The following is a 27,550-nucleotide window of genomic DNA, read 5'->3' as shown; positions in this document are numbered from 1 at the left end:
AGTGTTGCAGTGTTTAAGTATTGTGGAGTTGCCATTCTCTGCCCTGTGTAATTAGGTAGAAGTTGACTCTGAAAGGCTCATCAAATAGATGCAGTCAGAGAGAGAGACAGTGACAGAGAGAGGAGGAAAAAAGAGCGAGATCTTGTGAAATAAGCCCTACTGTGGAAGAGGAGGGTTCCACTGTCCTCCACTCATCATGGTCATAATATCAAACAAACCACAGCACTATGGGCGAAACAGGACTTGGATCATTGACTTTTAAGTTTCCTTACCAACTCCTTTGGTACATAATGGAAGTTTCAAGGGAGGGTATTAGGGGAGGTTCTTTCTTGTCAGTGCATTTCAATGATTATCCAAGAATCTTCCGTTTCTACTGAACTGTAGTGCTGAATTCTTATTCCTGACCTCGTCAGTGTTTCGGAGCAAGAGTGCTGATCTAGGATCAGTTTTGTATTTTCAATCATGATGAATTAGATTACATGGACATGGGGGGACCTGATTCTAGATTAGCACTCTTACTCTGAAACGCTTTATGAAAAAAGTTGGTTACTATGTGCCATGGTTACTGTGTGATTGAGAGCATAGCTGATTCAATATCAACAACATTGCAGAGGCATTCCACGCCAGACTACCCAAAATATAATTATGATGTTTTACGTCTTCCCCAAATTAAATTCATAGAAAGGTCCGGGATTCAATCCGCAATGTACATTTTAAAGGCAATGTTCCCGTGTTCGCAGAGACCAAATTCACAGTAAATGCTGCAAATGGTAGATTTGGTCACTGATAAGTGCCTAAATTGGAACGTAGTGGCTGTAACATTCTATACAGTACATGATGTCGGAGCCCAGGGTCTCCACTTTACAGCTCTGTATACTATTCAACTGACGGCTGTTCTAAACTTGAGCAGCAAGTGCAACAAGAAGATGCCCCCATCCTCATAGCAAATTGGGCTACTTTGGCAAATATTTTGTTGTCTGAGTGAGGGGAATGTGCACTTCACATTTCCGTATTATAAAATTCATGTAATTTACAGTATCAATGTTTATGATCACTATGTTTGATGCACAGTTACAAGGATGACATGGCATTTTTCCTGTGTTGTTCTGAACAGAATGAGCCTATGTTTGTCGTATTTTGGAACACTCACTTGAATGCACTCATGACTCCATTCTGTGGGCACCAAACGTGTTATCTCTGAAGTGCCTTGTGAAAGGCTATCACTGTAAGATCGTATTTTATAGCTAGTCATGTCAGCAATAGAATAAGCTTTCAAATGTTGCCCACCTGACCCAGATTGCGATTTATAGTGGGCTGTTTTTGGATTGCGTAAACAACAGTAATTGTGTGATGGTGGGGATGCAGGCTGTGTTCCAAACAAAAAACTACAAGAATGCTTGCTTCAGTTCCTCAATGGCACAGCTAGACGAGCAAAAAAATCACATATTAATTAAATTACTTAAGAACTATGCACACTTTGGAGAGTTGTGTGGCCACTTGGAGACACCAGTGAGACCTCTAATTCAAACCCTTGTCATTTTTTGTCTTATGTTGCACCTACTCTAGATTTCCATGAATTCTTATTATATTACTGAATGTATCCAGAGTATTTTCAGATTTCGCTATTGACAAATGCTGTGAAAAGTACAGTAAATGTAAAATGCACATTAAACCAACAGTGTAATGTGTGATGTCTGGACTATCATTAAATGTGAAGACATATTTAAATCAAATCAGTTCTCTAGGTTTAATTATTACGTGATTAAACTAATCCCGTAAACATTAATTAAGTAGGAAGTCGGGGCACCACGGGAAAATATTTAGAGTTACAGAGTTATCATTTCCCGAATATAACTCTAATTACAGTCTTCCATTAATGATTACTAATTGTTACCTTCTATCAGTCTCATCTGATCATCATAAAATTCTTTATCTGCACAAACCCTAGTTTCAATAATGAATCAGCAACATACAAATTGGTTTAATTATGTATTTACTAACTAACTAAATAATCACAGAAATACATCAAAAACAAACAGTAGATATTGGTTACTAACAATGATAGAAAGTCACTAGTGAGCTATGTCGATATAACGGCTTGGTAGACAAAGGGAAGGGGGTGTGGACTGAGAAAGAGCGGGAATTACAACATGGATTCACTACACACAGTCTATAATTATATTAATTGAAATGCTAATCCTTTGCCCATGAACGGCCGCTCATTCAAAAATAAATTGCAATTTATATTTACGCCCATATATCGTTGTTGTTTTCTCTGTTGGAATCCTCGATAGTCCTGTAGGGTTTATCAGAGTCTCTGGTTAACTTTAATTGAAGTCACAAAGTATTTTGTGGTTGTAGGCAGTTAAAATGGATACTTCAGATGTTCTCATGGAATAGATGCTTCGACGGTTATCGGTATTCTGGTCCTAGGTTTACGTAATTTCAAGCTGCAGTCTAGTAATTTGTGCCGTCTAGAATTTCTCACTTATTCTGTAGTGAATCGATAGTCTCACAGTTTAACCATTTCCAGCTGTGTAGCCAATACTCCACGTGGAATGGTTTTCTAGTCTTATCGTTTGTAGGGTCTTAACCATTCACAACCACAGCTCGTGCTGGGGTTTGCTTAGTCTGATGTGAATTCGGTCATCCCTCTCCAACCAATGTCTCTTCAACTTGGGTGGGGCCACTGAGTCAGCATAAAATTACTTCTGAAAACAATTCTCTCATTTGGAAGGCTAAAATTACATTTAATCTTTTCAAAATTAGTTTCATATTTAAACATTTCAATTGCACAACATTCACAACCATGTGCATCTGAATGTGAATCTGAACTAGAATGTGTAGACTTTCCAAGATATAATTTATGTTGTCCTATCATCAGATATTATGTCCCAAACAACAACTGATCTGACATCATATTCTTTAAGTACCAACGGACACTTTCAACTGGTTGGATTACAGAAATATTACTCCATTCCACAACCTTTTTATGTTACTGTATTGCAAAGTCTCTCTCTGTGGTAACAAAGGATTTTCAAAAGTCCATCCTATAGAATGGAGAGAGTGAGAGTTTTGGTATTTATGGAGGGGTCATAAACCGATGGGGGGGGGGGAGTTGGTTTTATGACCCTCACCCAACAGTGTTTGGATTCAGTCTTGTGTCAGGTGAACTGTTGTGTCCTTACCTTTTGGTTTAATAATTTCTCCATAATCTCCAAAGTGATCCCTTTCAATTGCTACCATGGTTATGCATATGCTTCTCATATATATTACTTCTTGTAGAAACATTTCAATTTGACCCTTTCCAATACTCACACTCATATTACAGATGGCGTCCTGAGTAAGGCCAAAATGTTTCTAACTTTAATTAATTATTTCTCAAATTATTTTGGATACAGATTTCAAATGTATGCCAAACACCCTTCCCTCCAAGGGCCTTTCTACAGATTTTAAAGAATATCCAAAACATCATGATTATCATTTGGCCAAACCGGCATGCATTTGCCCTGCATTATTGATCAAAGAGAATAAAAAATATATATATAGAAAGTCAGAGGCTGGAAATATATAACCAACTAATACCATTTTTTAAGGATTGAAGGCTCTCAGTGTCACTCTGAATGGACCTTGTCAGTTTCTGTATGAAGTCTATAATCAATGGCTTTGTCAATTTTATATTGCCCTTCATCTCTCTCCATGCAAAACCATGCAATTTAATATTCCCTCGCCCCACTTGTCAGTCGATTCAAACCCCACAGGCTGTGTGGTGGCCTCTGGGAGGCAGGTAGAAAAACAGAGGTACAGTGCATTCGGAAAGTATTCAGACCCTTTGACTTTTTCTACATTTTGTTACATTACAGCCTTATTCTAAAATTGATTAAATTGTTTTTTTTTCCTCCATCAATCTACACACACTACCCCATAATGACAAAGCAAAAACAGGTTTTGAGATATTTAGCAAATTTATACAAAATAAATATTGAAATATCACATTTATATAATTATTCTGACCTTTTACTCAATAACAGTGTTGAAACACCTTTGGCAGTAAATACAGCCTCAGGTTTTCTTGGGTATGAAGCTACAAGCTTGGCACACCTGTATTTGAGGATTTTCTCCCATTCTTCTCTGCAAATCCTCTTAAGCTCTGTCAGGTTGGATGGGGAGCGTCGCTGCACAGCTATGTTCAGGTCTCTCCAGAGATGTTTGATCGGGTTCAAGTTTGGGATCTGGCTGAGCCACTCAAGGACATTCAGATACTTGTCCTCGAAGGGTCATTGTCCTGTTGGAAAGGGAACCTTCACCCCAGTCTGAGGTCCTGAGCGCTCTAGAGCTGGTTTTCATCAAGGATCTCTCTGTACTTTGCTCCGTTCATCTTTCCCTCAATCCTGATTAGTCTCCCAGAAACTGCCACTGAAAAACATCACCACAGCTGGATGCTGCCACCATGCTTCACCGTAGGGATGGTGCTAGGTTTCCTCCAGACATGACATTCAGGCCAAAGAGTTCAATCATGATTTAATCAAACCAGAGAATCTTGTTTCTCATGATCCGAGAGTCTTTAGATGCCTTTTGGCAAACTCCAAGGGGGCTGTCATGTTCCTTTTACTGAGGAGTGGCTTCCGTCTGGCCACTCTACCATAAAGGCCTGATTGGTGGAGTGCTGCAGAGATGGTTGTCCTTCTGGAAGGTTCTACCATCTCCACAGAGGAACTTTAGAGCTCTGTCAGAGGGACCATCGGGTTCTTAGTCACCTCCCTGACCAAGACCCTTCTCACCCAATTGCTCAGTTTGGCCGGGCGAACGGCTCTAGGAAGAGTCTTTGTGGTTCCAAACTTCTTCCATTTAAGAATAATGGAGGCCAATGTGTTCTTGGGGACTTTAAATACTGCAGACATTTTTCAGTACCCTTCCCCAGATCTGTGCCTCGACACAATCCTGTCTCAGCGCTCCAAAGACAATTCCTTCGACCTCATTGCTCTTAAATGCACTGTCAGCTGTGGACATTATATAGACAGGATGCACCTGAGCCCAATTTTGATTCCAAAGCAAAGGGTCTGAATACTTACGTATATAAGGTATCTGTTTTTTACATTTAATACATTTTTTTAAATAAATTAAAACTGTTTTCACTTTGTCATTATGGGGTAGTGTGTGTAGATTGATGAGGAAATTGTTTTATTTAATCCGTTTTAGAATAAGGCTGTAACGTATCAAAATGTGGAAAAAGTCAAGGGGTCTGAATACTTTCCGAATGCACTGTATTGTCATATTTCTGAGGTGGACTGACAGGTGATTAGGGTCATTTACATTAGGACACACAATGGAAAACAAAAATGAGCTTTTCTTATTGGACGAGTCTAAGTAGTCCCTCCCTATTTCAGGCTGTTTTCTTCAGTTTGGTGCCTAATGAACACGACTTTGTTTCAGTAAGAATGCATGAAGGGACAGAGACCATCGACCTGTTAAAGTAGACAGCTAATGGAGGAAACACAACCAATCAAAAATTCAGTAGTGTTTGCAACTTCCTGACATCCCACAAGTTTGCCTCATGCGCTTTGGTTAGGGCTGAATATAATTACCTTTGACAGTGAAATATGACACTGTGTGCCCGTGCGTGTGTGTGCGTACATGCGTGTGTGCGTGCATGCATGCCAAACTCGGTTAAATACTTTTGAAATCATTATAAATACGTTAGCTGGGTTTTGAGATTGCCTGGCACAATGGAACCAATAGAATAGTCACAAAAGTGCAAACTGCACCTTCTGCACTTGAAGTAGGCTAAAGCAAATGCTAAAAGTATTTGAAGAGTTTCAAATAGTATTTGAACCCAGGTGTCTGGCGCGTGTGTGCGCGTCTGTGTTTGGCACTACAGATTAAAATTTGATTGATATAATCCGGTTCCATGTATGTTCCCCTCAAGGCACGTACTCTGAGTGAAGATCTAACCCCAAGACTATTTCCCAAATTAAGCTAGTGAAGTTAGATAGCAATTTACAGCATTAAATCTGCTGCCACTGTTATTGTATTTTTGGGGGTGAAGCATTAGTGAATTGAAAAGGAATAAGATAACCACGAACACTTTGATGTATTACTTCTATGTCTGAGTCCCACATGGCACTCTATTCCCTATTTAGTGCAAGACCAACGGGTTCTGGTCAAAGGTAGTGCACTTTATAGGGATAGGGTGCCATTTGGGACGATACCTAAATCTAGACGGCAGAGAATAATCAGATAGGATAGAAGCTGATTCATTGAAGAGAAGGAAGAAGCTTTTATTCACTGAAAAGAGGATCCATTGTTCTTTCTAAGGAAACTTTATTGAGTAGTTTTATATGTAGGCTTCTACTATACCTGTAGTCTCTAAACACTACAGCTATAGTGGCATCCAAAGAAATAAATTCAGCAAAAAAAGAAATGTTCCCTTTTCAGGACCCTGTCTTTCAAAAATAATCCATAAAAATCCAAATAGCTTCACATATCTTCATTGTAAAGGGTTTAAACAATTAATGAACATGCACCTGTGGAAAGGTCGTTAAGACACTAACAGCTTACAGACGGTAGGCATTTAAGGTCACAGCCATGAAAACTTAGGACACTAAATAGGCCTTTATACTGACTAAATAGGCCTTTATACTGAAACACACCAAAAGAAAGATGCCCAGGGTCCCTGCTCATCTGCGTGAACGTGCCTTAGGCATGTAAGGAGACATGAGGACTGCAGTTGTGGCCAGTGCAAAAATTGCAATGTCTGTACTGTGAGACGCCTAAGACAGCGCTACAGGGAGACAGGACGGACAGATGATCGTCCTCGTAGTGGCAGACCACATGTAACAACACCTGCACAGGATCGGTACATCCGAACATCACAACTGCCGGACAGGTGCAGGATGGCAACAACAACTGCCCGAGTTACACCAGGAACGCACAATTCCTCCATCAGTGCTCAGTCTGTCCGCAATAGGCTGAGAGAGGCTGGACAGGACATTTAGGCCTGTTGTAAGGCAGGTCCTCACCAGACATCACCGGCAACAACGTCGCCTATGGGCACAAACCCAACGTAGCTGGACCAGACAGGACTGGTAAAAAGTGCTCTTCACTGACGAGTTGCGGTTTTGTCTCACCAGGGGTGATGGTCAGATTGCCGTTTATGGTCGAAGGAATGAGCATTACACCGAGGCCTGTACTCCGGAGCGGGTTCGATTTGGAGGTGTAGGGTCCATCATGGTCTGGGGCGGTGTGTAACAGCATCATCAGACTGAGCTTGTTGTCATTGCAGGCAATCTCAACGCTGGTCGTTACAGAGAAGACATCCTCCTCCCGCATGTGGTACTCTTCCTGCTGGCTCATCCTGACATGCATGACAATGACACCAGCCATACTGCTCGTTCTGTGCGTGATTTCCTGCAAGAACGGAATATCCATGGCCATGGCCATCGAAGAGCCCGGATCTCAATCCCATTGAGCACGTCTGGGACCTGTTGGATCGGAGGGTGAGGGATAGGGCCATTCCCCATCCGGGAACTTGCAGGTGCCTTGGTGGAAGAGTGGGGTAACATCTCACAGCAAGAACTGGAAAATATGATGCAGTCACCAAGGAGGAGATGCACTGCAGTACTTAATGCAGCTGGTGGCCACACCAGATACTGACTGTTACTTTTGATTTTGACACCCCCCCCCCCCCTTTGTTCAGGGACACATTATTCATGTTTGTGGAACTTGCTCAGTTTATGTCTCAGTTGTTGAATCTTGTTTTGTTCATGCGAATATTTACATTATGTTAAGTTTGCTGAAAATAAACGCAACGGACAGTACGAGGACGTTTCTTTTTTTGCTGAGTTTAGAATCAAGATTCTGTTTCTATGGTGGCAGCTATAACAAGGCTGAAGTGGCCTGTGCTTACACATTTGGTACAAATCAAGGATTATGCCACGCCACCAATAGCCAAGTATTGCCAGGTGTACAGGGTGAAAGAGGGTAGGAGGGAGCATAAGTTTGCTCTGGAGCACTAGACTGACAAGTGATTCAGATGGCCATGCAAAATCAGGGAGGTATATAGTATAGAGGTAGCCTGGTCCCAGATCTGTTTGTGCTGTATAGCCTTACAGCACAAACATACCTATAGCACAAGCATATATGGGACCAGGCTAGAGTTGGGGGATCTTTACTTGCAATGACTGTGATATGGTTGTCTTACTTACCTTAGTTAAATGCACTGACTGTAAGTTGCTCTGACTAAAATGTCAAATGTAATCCTAGGTCTTCCTCATGTCATGATATTCTCTCTGTAAACCAATAAGGAAACTGTAGTTTTGGGCATGTGTAGGAATGTATTCGTTCTCTGATATTCTGCCCAAACTCTGTATGCCATGGGCTCTCCAACCTTGTTCCTGCAGCTACCCAGTGCATAATTTGGGAAACCAAGTGAAATCTGTTCAGCAACATCGATAGTAACACAAAACCCATGTCATTTAACTGTAGACAGCCCCTCTATATTGTTGTACTTTGTACCCCTGATAGCCAATTGGTAGTCCCATCGCTGCAAATCCTGTGTGGACTTAGGAGAGGCGAAGGTCGAAAGCCATGCGTCCTCCAAAACACGACCCTGCCAAGCCGGACTGCTTCTTGACACACTGCTCGCTTAACCCAGAAGCCAGCGGCACCATTGCGTCAGCGGAAACACCATACAACTCCAAAGTCAGCGTGCATGTGCCCGGCCCACCACAAGGAGTTGCTAGACCGCGATGGGACAAGGACATCCCGCCCTGCCAAACCCTCCCCGGACGACACTGGGACAATTGTGCACCACCTCATGGGTCTCCCGGTTGTGGCTGGCTGCGATACAGCCTGTTATTGAACCCGGGTCTGTAGTGATGCCTCATGCACTGAGATGCAGTGCCTTAGAATGCTGCACAAATCAAGAGGCCCAGCCCCTCTCTCTGTGCTCTTGAGGAAGGAATAAAGGAGAGAGGGGAGAAGATGATCTTATTAGGTCAGTGCACTACTTTCACGTTTCGATGTTGGTTTATTTTTTTGTTTTGGAGTTTCACCGAAATAAAGATGTGGAACTCTACACACGCGCCTTGGTCCATCTCTCCTCACAATCATGACAGGATCAAGCAGCGTGTGACAGAGGCACGGTATCCAGTCCAGCTCCAAGGCCGGAGCCTTCCTCTGCGCGATTACTAGAATTAGTTTAATTTTGGAATATATGCTAAACCAATTATGTAACAATGTAACAAAATAATTTTTCAAATTTGTATTTCTGCTTTGCGTAATATGCTGTAGGCTAAAGTTGTATAACATCACAGTCATTATTTTAATTTGTGGTTTGAATGGGTGTTTTGAATTAATCATCACCTTTCATTTTGTTAGGCTTTGAAACAACATCCACTTAGTTTCAACCTGTTGTTCAACTTCTTTCTTCAAATGAATCAATCACAGTGAGGTTAGTTGTTAAAGCACATACTATTTTGTTGAGTGGCACAGCGGTCTAAGGTACTGCATCTCAGTGCTAGAGGTGTCACTACAGACCCTGGTTCAATTCCAGGCTGAATCACAACTGGCTGTGTCCTGGGCCATATACAGTGCTCCTCACTGAGTTCCCTGAATTCCTATCAGACCTTGTGATCAGATCAGTCACCTTGTGACTTTAATATTCACATGGAAAAGTCCACAGACCCACTCCAAAAGGCTTTCGGAGCCATCATCGTCTCAGTGGGTGTCACGACTTCCACCGAAGTCGGTCCCTCTCCTTGTTCAGGCGGCGTTCGGCGGTCGACAAAGTCTTCTTGCCATCGCCGCTCCACCTTTCATTTTCCATTTGTTTTGTCTTGTTTTCCTTCACACCTGGTTCACATTCCCTCATCAGACTAAATGTATATTATCCTCTGTTTCCCCCATGTCTGTGTGTGGAATTGTTCTTTGTGTAGGGTGTTACGCTACAGGCTGGCTTGCGCTATATTTGTTTCAAACCTAGGTTTGTTTGTTTTGTTTAATCCGGTTCATGTTACCGTGGTTGTGCTTTGTACTGCCCCGCCTGTGCCTTTGGGCCAGGTTGTATATTAAAGTTCTCCTGTTGTCACCCATCTCGGCTCTCCTGCGCCTGACTTCCTGGCAACCAGTCACTCACCCTGTTCCAGTGGGTTTTGTCCAACATGTCTCCGGACCTACTCACTGCCACAGTCATAATCTGGATCTACTTTTGTCCCGTGGAATAAATGTTGTGGATCTTAATGTTTTTCCTCATAATCCTGGACTATCGGACCACCATTTTATTACGTTTGCAATCGCAACAAATAATCTGCTCAGACCCCAACCAAGGATCATCAAATGTCGTGCAATAAATTCTTGGCAAAGATTCCTAGATGCCCTTCCAGACTTCCACTGCCTACCCAAGGACGTCAGAGTACAAAAATCAGTTAACCACCTAACTGAGGAACTCAATTTAACCTTGCTCAATACCCTAGATGCAGTCGCACCCCTAAAAACAAAAAACATTTGTCATAAGAAACTAAATCCTTGGTATACAGAAAATACCCGAGCTCTGTAGCAAGCTTCCAGAAATTGGAACAGAAATGGCGCCACACCAAACTGGAAGTCTTCTGACTAGCTTGGAAAGACAGTACCGTGCCGTATCAAAGTAGCACTGCTGCTCGATCATCCTATTTTTCCAACTTAATTGAGGAAAATAAGAACAATCCAAAATGTATTTTTGATTCTGTCTCAAAGCTAACTAAAAAGCAGCATTCCCCAAGAGAGGATGGCTTTCACTTCAGCAGTAATAAATTCATGAACTTTTTTGAGGAAAGGATCATGATCATTAGAAAGCAAATTACAGACTCCTCTTTAAATCTGCGTATTCCTCCAAAGCTCAGTTGTCCCGAGTCTGCACAACTCTGCCAGGACCTAGGATCAAGGGAGACACTCAAGTGCTTGAGTACTATATCTCTTGACACAATGATGAAAAAAATCATGACCTTCAAGCTGCATACTGGACCCTATTCCGACTAAACTACTGAAAGAGCTGCTTCCTGTGCTTGTCCCTCCTATGTTGAACATAATAAACGTCTCTCTATACCAAACTCTGTACCAAACTCAATAATCAAATCAAATTTTATTTGTCACATACACATGGTTAGCAGATGTTAATGCGAGTGTAGCGAAATGCTTGTGCTTCTAGTTCCGACAATGCAGTAATAACCAACAAGTAATCTAGCTAACAATTCCAAAACTACTACCTTATAGACACAAGTGTAAGGGGATAAAGAATATGTACATAAAGATATATGAATGAGTGATGGTACAGAGCGGCATAGGCAAGATACAGTAGATGATGTTGAGTGCAGTATATACATATGAGATGAGTATGTAAACAAAGTGGCATAGTTAAAGTGGCTAGTGATACATAAAGATGCAGTACAGTATATACGTATACATATGAGATGAATAATGTAGGGTATGTAAACATTATATTAGGTAGCATTGTTTAAAGTGGCTAGTGATATATTTTACATCATTTCCCATAAATTCCCATTATTAAAGTGGCTGGAGTTGAGTCGGTGTGTTGGCAGCAGCCACTCAATGTTAGTGGTGGCTGTTTAACAGTCTGATGGCCTTGAGATAGAAGCTGTTTTTCAGTCTCTCGGTCCCAGCTTTGATGCACCTGTACTGACCTCGCCTTCTGGATGATAGCGGGGTGAACAGGCAGTGGCTCGGGTGGTTGTTGTCCTTGATGATCTTTATGGCCTTCCTGTGACATCGGGTGGTGTAGGTGTCCTGGAGGGCAGGTAGTTTGCCCCCGGTGATGCGTTGTGCAGACCTCACTACCCTCTGGAGAGCCTTACGGTTGTGGGCGGAGCAGTTGCCGTACCAGGCGGTGATACAGCCCGACAGGATGCTCTCGATGAGTGCTTTTGGTGACCAATTCAGTTTGTCTGTGATGTGTACGCCGAAGAACTTAAAACTTACTACCCTCTCCACTACTGTTCCATCGATGTGGATAGGGGGTGTTCCCTCTGCTGTTTCCTGAAGTCCACAATCATCTCCTTAGTTTTGTTGACGTTGAGTGTGAGGTTATTTTCCTGACACCACACTCCGAGGGCCCTCACCTCCTCCCTGTAGGCCGTCTCGTCGTTGTTGGTAATCAAGCCTACCACTGTTGTGTCGTCCGCAAACTTGATGATTGAGTTGGAGGCGTGCGTGGCCACGCAGTCGTGGGTGAACAGGGAGTACAGGAGAGGGCTCAGAACGCACCCTTGTGGGGCCCCAGTGTTGAGGATCAGCGGGGTGGAGATGTTGTTGCCTACCCTCACCACCTGAGGGCGGCCCGTCAGGAAGTCCAGTACCCAGTTGCACAGGGCGGGGTCGAGACCCAGGGTCACGAGCTTGATGACGAGCTTGGAGGGCACTATGCCGAGCTGTAGTCGATGAACAGCATTCTCACATAGGTATTCCTCTTGTCCAGGTGGGTTAGGGCAGTGTGCAGTGTGGTTGCGATTGCGTCGTCTGTGGACCTATTGGGGCGGTAAGCTAATTGGAGTGGGTCTAGGGTGTCAGGTAGGGTGGAGGTGATATGGTCCTTGACTCTCAAAGCACTTCATGATGACGGAAGTGAGTGCTACGGGGCGGTAGTCATTTCGCTCAGTTACCTTTGCTTTCTTGGCAACAGGAACAATGGTGGCCCTCTTGAAGCATGTGGGAACAGCAGACTGGGATAAGGATTGATTGAATATGTCCTTAAACACCAGCCAGCCAGCTGGTCTGCGCATGCTCTCAGGACGCGCCTGGGGATGCCGTCTGGGCCTGCAGCCTTGCGAGGGTTAACACGTTTAAATAGTTTACTCACATCGGCTGCAGTGAAGGAGATTCCACAGGTTTTGGTAGCGGGCTGTGTCTGTGGCACTGTATTATCCTCAAAGTGAGCAAAGAAGTTCTTTAGTCTGTCTGGAAGCAAGACATCCTGGTCCGCGACGGGGCTTTTTCTCTTTTTGTAATCCGTGATTGACTGTCGACCCTGCCACATACCTCTTTTGTCTGAGACGTTGAATTGCGACTCTACTTTGTCTCTATACTGACGCTAAGCTTATTTGATTGCCTTGTGGCGGGAATATCTACACTGTTTGTATTCGGTCATGTTTCCGGGTCACCTTGACCAGGTTAAAAGCCGTGGTTCGTGCTTTCAGTTTCGCGCGAATGCTGCCATCAATCCACGGTTTCTGGTTTGGGAATGTTTTAATAGTTGCTGTGGGTACGACATCGCCGATACACCGAATCAGCGTATTCGTTAATGTTGTTGTTTGACGTAATGCGGAACATATCCCAATCCACGTGATCGAAGCAATCTTGAAGCGTGGAATCAGATTGTTCGGACCAGCGTTGAACAGACCTGAGAGCGGGAGCTTCCTGTTTTAGTCTCTGTCTATAGGCAGGGAGCAACAAAATGGAGTCGTTGTTAGCTATTCCGAAAGGAGGGCAGGGGAGGGCATTATATGCATTCTGGAAGTTAGAATAACAATGATCAAGGGTTTAACCAGCCCTGGTAGCACATTCGATATGCTGATAGAATTTAGGGAGTCTTATTTTCAGATTAGCCTTGTTAAAATCCCCAGCTACAATGAATGCAGCCTTAGGATATGTGGTTTCCAGTTTACATAGAGTTAAATCAAGTTTGTTGAGGGCCATCGATGTGACGCTTGGGGGGGGGAATATATGCGGCTGTGATTATAATCGAAGAAAATTCTCTTGGTAGATAATGCGGTCGACATTTGATTGTGAGGAATTCTAAATCAGGTGAACAGAAGGACTTGAGTTCCTGTAGGTTGTTATGATCACACCACGTCTCGTTAATCATAAGGCATACCCCCCCCCCCCCGCCCTTCTTCTTACCAGAAAGATGCTTGTTTCTGTCGGCGCGATGCGTGAAGAAACCAGCTGGCTGTACCGACTCCAATAGCGTGTCTCGAGTGAGCCATGTTTCCGTGAAGCAAAGAAAGTTGCAGTCTCTTATGTCTCTCTTTAATGCTACCCTTGCTCGGGTTTCATCAACCTTGTTGTCAAGAGGCTGGACATTGGCGAGTAGTATGCTCGGGAGCGGTGCGCAATGTGCCCGTTTCCGGAGCCTGACCAGAAGGCCGCTTCGTCTGTCTCTTTTACGGCATCGTTGTTTTGGTTCGCCGGCTGGGATCCGATCCATTGTCTTGGGTGGTGGGTAAAACAGAGGATCCGCTTCGGGAAATTCGTATTCCTGGTTGTAATGATGGTGAGTTGACGTTGCTCTTATATCCAGTAGTTCCTCCTGACTGTATGTAATAAAACCTAAGATTACCTGGGGTACCAAAAACAAAATACTGCATATTTTGCAGTATTTTCCTATGAATGCGAAGCGAGATGGCCATCTCTGTCGGCGCCGGAAGTGCCCATTCCTCCTGACAGAGCTGGTGTAACTGAGTCAGGTTTGTAGGCCTCCTTGCTCGCACACGCTTTTTCAGTTCTGTCCACAGATTTTCTATAGGATTGAGGTCAGGGCTTTGTCATGGCCACTCTAATACCTTGACTTTGTTGTCCTTAAGCCATTTTGCCACAACTTTGAAAGTATCCAAAGTTGCAACCAAGCTTTAACTTCCTGACTGATGTCTTGAGATGTTGCTTCAATTTTTCCACATAATTTTCCATCCTCATGACGCCATCTATTTTGTGAAGTGAACCAGTCCCTCCTGCAGCAAAGCACCTCGACAACATGATGCTGCCACTCCCGTGCTTCACGGTTGGGATGGTGTTCTTCGGCTTGCTAACCCCCCCATTTTTCCTCCAAACACAATTATAGTCATTGTCGGAAAACAGTTCTATTTTTGTTTCATCAGACCAGAGGAAATTTCTCCAAAAATTACAATCTTTGTCTCCCTGTGCAGTTGCAAACCGTAGTCTGGCTTTTTTATGGTGGTTTTGGAGCAGTGGCTTCTTCCTTGCTGAGTGGCCTTTCAGATTATGTCGATAAAGGACTCGTTTTTACTGTGGATATAGATACGTTTGTACCTGTTTCCTCCCACATCTTCACAAGGTCCTTTGCTGTTGTTCTGGGATTGATTTTCACTTTTCGCACCAAAGTATGTTCATCTCTAGGAGACAGAACGCGTCTCCTTCCTGAGCGGTATGATGCTGCGTGGTCCCATGGTGTTTATACTTGGGTACTATTGTTTGTACAGATGAATGTGGTACCTTCAGGCATTTGTAAATTGCTCCCAAGGATGAGTTCTTGGCTGTTTCTTTGATTTCCCATGATGTCAAGGAAAGAGGCACTGAGTTTGAAGGTAGGCCTTGAAATACAGCCACAGGTACACCTCCAATCGACTCAAATGATGTCAATTAGCCTATCAGAAGCTTCTAAAGCCATGACGTCATTTTCTGGAATTTTCCAAGCTGTTTAAAGCACAGTCAACTTAGTGTATGTAAACTTCTGACCCACTGGAATTGTAATACAGTGAATTATAAGTGAAATAATTGTTTGAAAAATTACTTGTGTCTTGCACAAAGTAGATGTCCTAAACAACTTGCCAAAACTATAGTTTTTTAACAAGAAATGTGTGGAGTGGTTGAAAAATGAGTTTTCATTCTTGCGACAAGCAAACCCGTATCCGGGAGCATAATCATAGCCTCAAACACATTAGCATAACGCAGCGGACATAAATACCCCTAGAAATGTTTCATATTCATGAAAATCGCAAATGAAATGAAATAAATATATTCAAACACAAGCTTAGCCTTTTGTTAACAACACTGTCATCTCAGATTTTCAAAATATGCGTTACAGCCAACGCTAGACAAGCATTTGTGTAAGTTTATCATGGCATAATGCTATGCTAGGCTCTGCTGGCAGCAGGCAACATTTTCACGAAAATAAGAAAAGCAACCAAATTAAATAATTTACCTTTGAAGAACTTCAGATGCTTTCACTCAGGAGACTCCCAGTTAGATAGCAAATGTTCCTTTTTTCCAAAAATATTATTTTTGTAGGCGAAATAGCTCCCGTTTCTTCATCATGCTTGGCTGAGAAATCGACTGGAAAATGCTGCAACTATAACGGCAAACTATTTTCAAAATTTGCTCCATAATATCGACAGAAACACGGCAAACGTTGTTTAGGATCCATCCTCAAGGTGTTTTTAACATATATATTCGATAATATATCCGTTGAGGCAATTGGTTTCTCATAAGAAGCGATTGGAAAAATGGCTACCTCAGTATTTTACACAAGATTTTCTGCGGGGGAGACACCATGTGACCACATGCTATATATGGTCCCTTACAGCCATTCTTCAATGGAAATGCCTAAAAAGACGTCACAATGCTGTAGACACCTTGGGGAATACGTGGAAAACGTAAGCTCATTTGTAGCTCATTCACAGCCATATAAGGAGTCATTGGCATGAGGCGGTTTCAAAAAATGCGGCACTTCCTGGTTGGATTTTTATCTGGGTTTCGCCTGTAACATCAGTTCTGTGGCACTCACAGACAATATATCTGTGAGCTTTGGAAAAATATCTTTGCAAAATATCTTTGTAGTTTTGGAAACGTCAGAGTGTCTTCTTTCCAAAGCTGTCAATTACAGTGCCTTGCGAAAGTATTCGGCCCCCTTGAACTTTGCGACCTAAAAAGATAAAGATATAAAACTGTATTTTTTTGTGAAGAATCAACAACAAGTGGGACACAATCATGAAGTGGAACGACATTTATTGGATATTTCAAACTTTTTTAACAAATCAAAAACCGAAAAATTGGGCGTGCAAAATTATTCTGCCCCTTTAATTTCAGTGCAGCAAACTCTCTCCAGAAGTTCAGTGAGGATCTCTGAATGATCCAATGTTGACCTAAATGACTAATGATGATAAATACAATCCACCTGTGTGTAATCAAGTCTCCGTATAAATGCACCTGCACTGTGATAGTCTCAGAGGTCCGTTAAAAGCGCAGAGAGCATCATGAAGAACAAGGAACACACCAGGCAGGTCCAAGATACTGTTGTGAAGAAGTTTAAAGCCGGATTTGGATACAAAACGATTTCCCAAGCTTTAAACATCCCAAGGAGCACTGTGCAAGCGATAATATTGAAATGGAAGGAGTATCAGACCACTGCAAATCTACCAAGACCTGGCCGTCCCTCTAAACTTTCAGCTCATACAAGGAGAAGACTGATCAGAGATGCAGCCAAGAGGCCCATGATCACTCTGGATGAACTGCAGAGATTTACAGCTGAGGTGGGAGACTCTGTCCATAGGACAACAATCAGTCGTATATTGCACAAATCTGGCTTTTATGGAAGAGTGGCAAGAAGAAAGCCATTTCTTAAAGATATCCATAAAAAGTGTTGTTTAAAGTTTGCCACAAGCCACCTGGGAGACACACCAAACATGTGGAAGAAGGTGCTCTGGTTAGATGAAACCAAAATTGAACTTTTTGGCAAAAATGCAAAACGTTACGTTTGGCGTAAAAGCAACACAGCTCATCACCCTGAATACACCATCCCCACTGTCAAACATGGTGGTGGCAGCATCATGGTTTGGGCCTGCTTTTCTTCAGCAGGGACAGGGAAGATGGTTAAAATTGATGGGAAGATGGATGGAGCCAAATACAGGACCATTCTGGAAGAAAACCTGATGGAGTCTGCAAAAGACCTGAGACTGGGACGGAGATTTGTCTTCCAACAAGACATAAAGCAAAATCTCAAAACCAATGGAATGGTTCAAAAATAAACATATCCAGGTGTTAGAATGGCCAAGTCAAAGTCCAGACCTGAATCCAATCGAGAATCTGTGGAAAGAACTGAAAACTGCTGTTCACAAATGCTTTCCATCCAACCTCACTGAGCTCGAGCTGTTTTGCAAGGGGGAATGGGAAAAGATTTCAGTCTCTCGATGTGCAAAACTGATAGAGACATACCCCAAGCGACTTACAGCTGTAATCGCAGCAAAAGGTGGCGCTACAAAGTATTAACTTAAGGGGGCTGAATAATTTTGCACGCCCAATTTTTCCGTTTTTGATTTGTTAAAAAAGTTTGAAATATCCAATAAATGTCGTTCCACTTCATGATTGTGTCCCACTTGTTGTTGATTCTTCACAAAAAAATACAGTTTTATATCTTTATGTTTGAAGCCTGAAATGTGGCAAAAGGTCACAAAGTTCAGGGGGGCCGAATACTTTCGCAAGGCACTGTATATGCGTAGACAAGCATCTTTTCGTGACAAAATATCTTGTTTAAAACGGGAACGTTTTTCATCCAAAAATTAAAATGGCTGCAATGCTCCAAAGCACCTCTCGCTCACGTGGCTCTCTCAGATATCTCAAATCTTATTAGCCGATGCCAGTCACATGATCATTTCAGCTAAGAAGTAGGTAACAAGTGAATGAAGACAGACACATCAGGGATGCAACTGCGTGTGTCCCTCTTATCAAATTCCGAAGAGCATATTGAAGATGTTAGAAGTGTCCACATTTATCCTACTTTTCATCAGCCAACAAGATGAGTTGGCCTAACGAACAGCAAAAGCACTAGCCTATGTCAATCTACTATTCCCCCATAGTACAAAAGTTGATCTATTCTTGTAGTCAACTTGTCCTTCTGTGCAATAAATTAATATTCCAAACATACTCGCATCAATAAAACTTTTAAAAGCATTGAGGCTGATGTAACAGATCAGAACCGTTTAGCTTAAAATGTTGATAAACTATTAGGCTATTTCTTCACATTATAAGCGCATCAATGCGCACAAGGCAGTAGGCTATGAATGTGAATATTACAAAATAAAATTAATTAGCAGTAATACACTGTTCTCGAAAGTAACAACAAATGCAATTATGCATGTAGTGCTGTATTATAAAGGTGCATTTTTATGGTGAAAATTATCTTCCCCAAACTTGAAACTCACATGCAGCCTATGTACAGATGCCAGTTAGGCTCTACACCGGTTATAAAGCAGACTAATGTGCTTAATTTTAAGAAGCTATTTGGCCACAATTGTGATACAAACCTTATCAAAACATATAGGCCTATGGTCTAGGCTACATAAGGTGTGTGACTATGATTTGAAAAAGTCGCAATGCTCTGTTTCTTGCCTTACTGTACAAGCTGGGCATCATTCACAAGTGAAAATATATAATTCACAAGTGATAGACTAATATTGTCACCCCATCAGACTCTTGTTAATTTAATGTTGTCTTTACATATACTAAATAATATATGTGTGTAATGATCATATTAATATTAGGACAGTTGATAAATGAATATAGTAGGCCTAGCCTATAGAAAGCTGATGGGATCATCCTCTTTTTAATAGAGGCTTTCAAAACTCTGTTTTCTCACGCAATTACATAGCCTATAGAATTGTTGTGCAACATGAGCTCATGGGCTCTCATTAAGTGTTTGATAAATATTTTTGAGTGATGAGTGGGACAATAGAGTCCCTAGTACCAGGCAGTTAGCAAGTCTGGTAGGCTACTAATGACCATCAGTAGAATCAGAGCTTAGAGAAGCCTAGTTACCGTCACGTGGAATTTGACCGTGGTCATCATGACTGCTGGTGTGGCGGTAAGAAGGTCACATTAACAGCCCTTGGCCTGCCTGCCTGCGTGCGTGCGTGTGTGTGTGTGGCGGTAACCTCTGTGTTAGAAATGAGCCTGACGGAACAGTTAATTTCTTCCCCTTTGTAGAGCCAAGCCGATGCACACTACAAAGGCAGCAAACATGCCAAGAAGCTCAAAGCGCAAGAGACGCCGAAATATAAGACCCTGAAAAACAACAGCACACCCAGCCAGGACAGAGGAAAGAGATTCATGTCCTCCACCACCTCCTCTTCCTCCTCCAGTATCGCTGTCACTGCCTGCAGCTCTGAACAACCAGGTTAATAGCTCATCTTGTTTAAGGTTGAGTTCCAAATGGCACCCTATTCCCTACATAGTGCATTACTTTTGACTAGAGCCCTATGTGGGCTCTGGTCAAAGGTAGTGCACTATATAGGGAATAGTGTACCATTTGGGACAGGCCCATTGTCTACTCCGAATATTTATGCTGCATGCTCTATACAGCCATTGTCTTATTGGTCTTTGTCTCAAGTGTTTGGGACTTGTGATGATGTTAAGTGTGTTTGTGAATGTGTGTATGTGCTTCTCTGTGTGTTATTGTTATACCTCAGCTTAGAGGAGCTTGTGAACATGTGTCAGGGTCATTTGAATGTGCTGCCTACATCAATGTGCCTCGTTAGATTGCTAAAATCACTGACCTATGAAAGTGGTGTTGGATTGCATACCCATTGATCTGAGTTGGGAATGGTAGGCTACGCTACCACCTGGGCTGTTGCTTGGTTTAATGATAGATGTATTCGTGCTGGATAAGTAGTGGTGGATCCCAATATCAATCATTTGTTATGATATCGATATGAGCAAGGCATATTGTGAATAAGTTTAACCCCGCCACAGCTTAGGGATGTGGCTAGATAAATGTAAGCACCTGCAAATTCATAGACAAAGCTATGGATACAGGGAATGACCATCCATGATATCAACATTATAGGCAAAACAAACAATGGAGTAAAACAAGCTTATATTTTGGGTTCTGATCGGTCACGACAGTTGAATTAAGCTCATGTGGCATTCAGAATTGACTGTGTATTCTTAAAGAATCAATGGATATATATCATTAATTTATGTACCAATTGCAGATTGCCTGTAAAAGAAATATATATTTAAAAAAGCACCAATCATCATGTATACGGTCTGTTCCTCCGCAGGTCAGCTCAAATTTATTGGCTAATTCATAGTCACGAAAAGGAAGAAATCGGTCCAAAATGGGGAGTCTCTGACTCATCAATCCTGAACAGATGGAAGTCAGATGACGTTAGGTTTGATTAAGGTTAGATAAAACCATAGAGGGAGTCTTCTCTTATGGTAACAACGGCATGTATCAATACCTTACAGACATGCAATTCAGACTAGTTTAATACCTTCGAATACATGCAATTCAGACTAGTTTGAGAGAGAAAAGGCTCTCGACTCATTCATTCAATTGATCACAGATTGCGTGTATCAATGCCAATTCTGTGGCCTGTCGTGGTCAAGCGGTCTAAGCCGCTGCCTCCAGAATACAGCCACTGTATCCGTGCAAGCGTGGTTTCGAGCTAGTGTCCTATCTAATAAAACACACCCACCAAAAAAGCCCAATACCCCTACTTACTAACTCTGTAGCACAACACTTTGTTAAGTGGGTTATGAGGTGGTTTAACTGTTGTATCAGTTTGATTTTCTGTTAAAATAGGGTTACATCCAAACAATCACTACACCATGGCGTCTTCAAAATCGTTTTTCCCAGCTGCTGGCCTGGCATTGGCGCCCTCATCTATCCTGTGTAAACCTCTGTGTGAGCCCACACCTGCCAGTCCGGCCCCAGAGATGTCAAAGCCCACCCTCACTAAACCAACCCCAGTGCCTGCTGTGCCTGCTGCCCCCGCCCCGTGCAAGCACTCTGACGAATCAGAGGAGGAGAAGGCCAAGAAGCTTCTCTACTGTTCGTTATGCAAAGTGGCCGTCAACTCCCTCTCCCAGCTTGAGGCCCACAACACAGGTCGGCTAAATGGAATCTACTAGTTGCTAATTGTTCACGTGAAACTTTGGCTATGGTTCATATACTGTACATATAATGTAATAATATGTGTATTGTCTGGGGAGGTGTAATTTCTGTCCATCTATGGGATGTGCCCCTTTTGGCTCAAGAGCACCCTTTATACGTGACGAATAGTCTCTTTAATTTGCTTGCTTGTTATTCCACATCCTTACCAGGTTCCAAGCACAAAACGATGCTGGAGGCGAGGGATGGAGCAGGGCCCATCAAAGCCTATCCCAGGCCAGGGGCTAAGCTCAAGGTCCAGGCCACCATCACCAAAGGCTCAGGCCTGCAGAATAAGATGTTTCACTGCGAAATCTGTGATGTCCACGTCAACTCAGAGATCCAGCTCAAACAGGTAAAGAAATAGACCATTACAGACAATCTCAACATTTATTCATTGAATTGATCACAAATCCTTAATAATACATTTTACCTCTGTACAACAAGTGGATTGAGTTGGAAGAACAATTGCCTCAGTGTGTGTGCAACACAACACTCCGTCTTTGTCACAAAGTCCTGTACCGCGGTATAGTTTTTTATTTCAACAACTTTTTGTGTATGTGCCATGCCATTGCCTGTGTAGTCAAATTACATTTGAAATGTCTATAGTATGATATGTCATCTTGCAAAGTTGATCATATGAAGTCTCTAATTCATAGAATATGGCCTCCATGAATCAAACACTAGGCGGGTGGCTTTTATATTTTTCTCCCACAGGTATCTCATAATTACACTGTCAATCTCCACCAACATTAGCAGTTAATAACTTCACATTTATAATGAACAGGCTTAAGGCATGGGTTGTCATTTTTGGGATGGCCGCAGTATGTGCAGGCTTTTGTTCCAAATGTTAAAAAACCTGATAAACTAGTCTTGATTTAAAATGTATTATTTCAATCAATCATGTGTTAGTACTGGGCTGGAATAAAAGCCTGCACCCTGTAAGACCAGAGCTTCCCATCGCTGAGATATGTCCTACAATCAACTAGATCAAACTGATTAGCTCTGAAGAAATACGAAATCAGTGCCAGTTTAGTGATTTTCTTACGTCGGCCATATTGAGTTTGTACACTATGTTTCAACTGAGTATGAACGACTTTGAAAGGTAATATTTCATGCGCCTACGGGACTTATGTCAACCCTTTTTTGTACTTGTTTCAGCACATTTCCAGTCGGAGGCACAAAGACCGAGTGGCCGGGAAACCCTTGAAGCCCAAATACAGTCCTTACAGCAGGCAGCAACACAGCACCACCACCACCACACTAGAAGTAAGGCAGTATTATCATCAGTCATTTTCCTCAGTTTTGGTGGAGATTTGTCAAATCTACACTGAGTGCACAAAACATTAAGAACACGGCAGGTAGCCTGGTGGGTAGGAGCGTTTGCCTGTAACCGAAAGGTTGCTGGATCAAATCCCCAAGTTGACAAGGTAAAACTCTGTCATTCTGCCTCTGATCAAGGCAGTTAACCCACTTTTCCCCGTGCGCCATTGATGTTGATTAAAGCATCCCCCCGCACCTCTCTGACTCAGTTGTTCAAATGACTAACTATTTCCTTTCCACCTTCCTAATACTCCACCTTCCACCTTTCCACCTTCCTTTTGCCCTCAGAACAACTTCAATTCGGCAGGGCATGGCCTCTACAAGGTGTCGAAAGCGTTCCATAGGGATGCTAGCCCATGTTGACTCCAATGCTTCCGACAGTTGTGTCAAGTTGGCTGGATGTCCTTTGGGTGGTGAATCAGTCTTGATACACATGGGAAACTGTTGTGTGTGAAAAACCCAGCAGTGTTGCAGTTCTTGACACACTCCAACCGCTGCGCCTGACACGTACTACCATACACCGTCCAAAGGCACTTAAATATTTTGTCTTGCACATTCACCCTCTGAATGGCACACATACACAATCCATGTCTCAATAATCTCAAGGCTTAAAAATCCTTCTTTAACCTGTCTACTACACTTCATCTACACTGATTGAAGTAGATTTAACAAGTGACATCAATAAGGTATCATAGCTATCACCTCGATTCAGCTGGTCAGTCTGTCATGCAAAGAGCACACTCAGTGTATATACACTATGTTTCCAGATGAAAAGAGAATAGCAACTCACTGAAATAATATCGAGTATCCTGAGATAATGTCCTGAGATAATATCTGTATTAATGTACAGAATTAACTGTATTATCTCACCCGGTGGCTGTTTTCTTTTAATTGATTACACATTGCCTATGGGTAGTCTGTTTGAGCAGAGAGGCTAGAATCATCTCTCTGATGGATTCGTTTACAGATTTATTTGTTGACTAATCAGTCAATTATAGAATTGGATAGCATTTACACACCTTACCCCCATGTGAATTGTTGTGTCTCATGGAGTTGCTCTCTTCCCCTCAGGCTAAACTGGCATTCCAGAAGGACCTTCTGAAGCCCCTGTCTCAGGCTTTTCTCTCCAGCCCGTTCATCCCCACCACAATACCCTCCATCTCCCTCCACCCGCGGCCCAACACCTCCATCTTCCAGAAAGCCGCCCTCCCGCCCTCTTTCCTGCGAGCGGCTCCTGGCCCTATCCGGCCAACAGGAGGGTCCATCCTCTTCGCCCCATACTGACCCCTCATCCCGACCACCTGAGCACCGAGGGAGGTCCAGCTTCGTGTGTACAGTGTCCATATTATGACAGCCTCAGAGACACAAGTAGTTGGTGTCAAACTGTTCCTCAGAGAGCTCTGAGATGTGTATGAGAGGTGTTACCATGGCAATGTTCACACTGGTGCAGTCAGGATTACGGAGCTTGACCCGACAACATGTTTCTCCTAAACCTGCTGAACCTTAACCGAGGGGAGCATTGAACTGTCTACACCCTGATTGACTTGAATTTCTCGGCACAATGTAAGGACAACACCAGTCATGTGTACGGTGACCTATTAGGACAGCCTCAGTGTCAGGACTTCTTTCAATCTCACCTTACACATGATCGGTGTGAATTTGTGGTAGTGCTGGACAGCAGAGGAAGTGCTGTGTTGTTTTAGACCGATGATGGAGGCTAGCTTGCCTCCAGTGTTTGTATGGTGGAGAAAGCTATGGGATACAGTGTCATGATTGACCTCAAATCAGGCTTTTTTCTAACTCTTGTGGGCTGAACAACTGACACCAGCTGCGATTAACTCTTTCAAAACCACAATAAACATCCCTGCAAAATCTGGGATGTTTTCCTTCGGTCCTTTCAAATTCAGTGTTATTATAAGATAAACAACTGTTTGTTTTTCCAAAGACAAAATGGAGAATTGCACATTAATGCTGACCTGCCTGTTGTCTGGCAGGGACGTCATGGACATTTGATTTCTATGTGATGTCAACGTTTTTGTCAGGGCACTGTATTGTGACCCCTTAATGCAATAATGTACAGAGTTTAAGATACGTGTACAGTATATACAAAACTATGTTAGGTAGTATTGTAACAGAGTACTAGAAATAGAGTTTATGCACACATTGTGGTTTGGAGAGTTTGGAAAATACTGCTTTAAACTTTTTTTTATCAAGAAACGAGATATGAATGTTATAGTTGTGCTCCTTTAAGTACGGAATTGTGAGCTTAGGATCAAAATTGAAAAACTGCCATCTCTGGATGATACAGTGATGTCCTTTGCTATGCAAGAAGTTGATAACTATTGTCACCACATTTTAAGCAATATTGTGTACGGTTTTAACTGCGGCAACAACAGCAAGATTTAACATGTATGGTGTTAATATTGCGACACCCTCATTCGCAGCAGCACTTGTTTCAATCTTAGCAGGACTTAGGCAGTCCTAATATAGACACCGTCAAACAGAGTTGATTACAATAGAAGGTGGCTAGATGTTTATCCATAAGAATTCTTTGAAGGTATGCCTTCAGAAAGTATTCACACCCATTGACTATTTCCACATTTTGTTGTGTTAGAAAATGGGCTTAAATTGGATTTAATTGTCATTTTTGATAACGATCTACACAAAATGTAATGTGAAAGTGGATCTCTTTTTTGAACATTTGTAAAAACTATTCATGAAAAATAAAACACTAATATATCTTGATTAGATACAGTTGAAGTTGGCAGTGTACATACATCTTAGCCAAATACATTTAAACTCTGTTTTTCACAATTCTTGACATTTAATCCTAGTAAAAATTCCCTGTCTTAGGTCAGTTAGGATCACCATTCAGAGAAAATGATTTATTTAAGCTTTTATTTATTTCATCGCATTCCCAGTGGGTCAGAAGTTTACATACACTCAATTAGTATTTGGTAGCATTGCTGTTAAATTGTTTAACCTCGGTCAAACATTTTGGGTAGCCTTCCACAAGCTTCCCACAGTAAGTTGGGTCAATTTTGGCCCATTCCTTCAGACAGAGCTGGTGTAACTGAGTCAGGTTTGTAGGCCTCCTCACTTTTTCAGTTATGCCCACAAATATTCTATAGGATTGAGGTCAGGGCTTTGTGATGGCCACTCCATTACCTTGACTTTGTTGTCCTTAAGCCATTTTTCCAGAATTTTGAAAGTATGCTTGGGGCCATTGTCCATTTGGAAGACCCATTTGTGACCAAGCTTTAACTTCCTGACTGATGTCTTGAGATGTTTGCAAGCCTCCCCCTTGTTCCGCCAAACATAACGATGGTCATTATGGCCAAACAGTTCTATTTGTGTTTCATCAGACCAGAGGACATTTCTACAAAAAGTACAATCTTTGTCCCCATGTGTAGTTGCAAACAGTAGTCAGGCTTTTTTATGTTGGTTTTGGAGGAGTGGCTTCTTCCTTGCTGAGCAGTCTTTCAGGTTATGTTGATATAGGACTCGTTTGACTGTGGATATAGATACGTTTGTACCTGTTTTCTCCAGCATTTTCACAAGGTCCTTTTCTGTTGTTCTGGGATTGATTTGCACTTTTTGCACCAAAGTACATTTATCTCTAGGAGACTGAACGCATCTCCTTCCTGAGCAGTATGGCAGCTGCGTGGTCCCATGGTGTTTATACTTGCGTACTATTGTTTGTACAGATGAACGTGGTACCTTCAGCCATTTGGAAATTGCTCCCAAGGATGAACCAGACTTGTGGAGGAGGTCTACAATTTTTTTCTGATGCTGATTTCTTTTGATTTTCCCATGATGTCAAGCAAAAAGGCACTGCGTTTGAATCTTCTAAAGCCATGGAATTCTGGAATTTTCCAAGCTGTTTAAAGGCACAGTCAACTTAGTGTATGTAAACTTCTGACCCACTGGAATTGTGACACAGTGAATTATAAGTTAAATAATCTGTCTGTAAACAATTGTTGGAAAAATTACCTGTGTCATGCACAAAGTAGACGGCGGCAGTGTAGCCTAGTGATTAGAGTGTTGGACTAGTAACCGAAAGGTTGCAAGTTCAAATCCCCGAGCTGACAAGGTACAAATCTGTCGTTCTGCCCCTGAACAAGGCAGTTAACCCACTGTTCCTAGGCCGTCATTGAAAATAAGAATTTGTTCTTAACTGACTTGCCTAGTAAAATAAAAAGTAAAAATATGTCCTAACCTACTTGCCAAAACTATAGTTTCTTAACAAGAATTTTGTGGAGTGGTTAAAAAAATGAGTTTTAATGACTCCAACATAAGTGTATGTGAAGTAAGTATTCAACCCCATGAGTCAAAACATGCTAGAATCAACTTTGGCAGCAATTACAGCTTTGAGTCTTTCTGGGTAATGCTCTAAGAGCTTTGCACACCTGGATTGTACAATTTTTGCACATTATTATTTAAAAAAATGTTCAAGCTCTGTCAAGTTGATTGTTGGTTATTGCTCGACAGCCATTTTCAAGTATTTTTAAGTCATAATTGAAACTAGGCCAATTAAAAAAATTATTTTTATCCTAAAAACTCCCTAGTCCTTGC

The 27,550-nt window shown here is 42.3% G+C and overlaps 1 protein-coding gene across 1 annotated transcript in view; it reads left to right on the top strand.

The window, feature by feature from the left end:
- The window catches only part of LOC109890123 (zinc finger protein 385B-like), a 106,104-nt gene extending 80,323 nt beyond the window's left edge, over nt 1-25,781 (top strand). Inside the window, exons 4-8 of the mRNA XM_031824606.1 lie at nt 19,705-19,894; nt 21,359-21,610; nt 21,826-22,007; nt 22,814-22,921; nt 24,047-25,781. Of these exons, the coding sequence (XP_031680466.1) occupies nt 19,705-19,894; nt 21,359-21,610; nt 21,826-22,007; nt 22,814-22,921; nt 24,047-24,259 (945 nt within the window). The 3' untranslated portion in view covers nt 24,260-25,781. The remainder of the gene's footprint in view (nt 1-19,704; nt 19,895-21,358; nt 21,611-21,825; nt 22,008-22,813; nt 22,922-24,046) is intronic.
- Nucleotides 25,782-27,550: the final 1,769 nt, after the last annotated feature.

This window comes from Oncorhynchus kisutch, linkage group LG5, assembly GCF_002021735.2.
Source record: "Oncorhynchus kisutch isolate 150728-3 linkage group LG5, Okis_V2, whole genome shotgun sequence".
NCBI classification, from domain to species: Eukaryota; Metazoa; Chordata; class Actinopteri; order Salmoniformes; family Salmonidae; genus Oncorhynchus; species Oncorhynchus kisutch.
The sequence above is the reverse complement of the archived record's forward strand: the minus strand, read 5'-3'. Positions and strand labels throughout refer to the sequence as shown.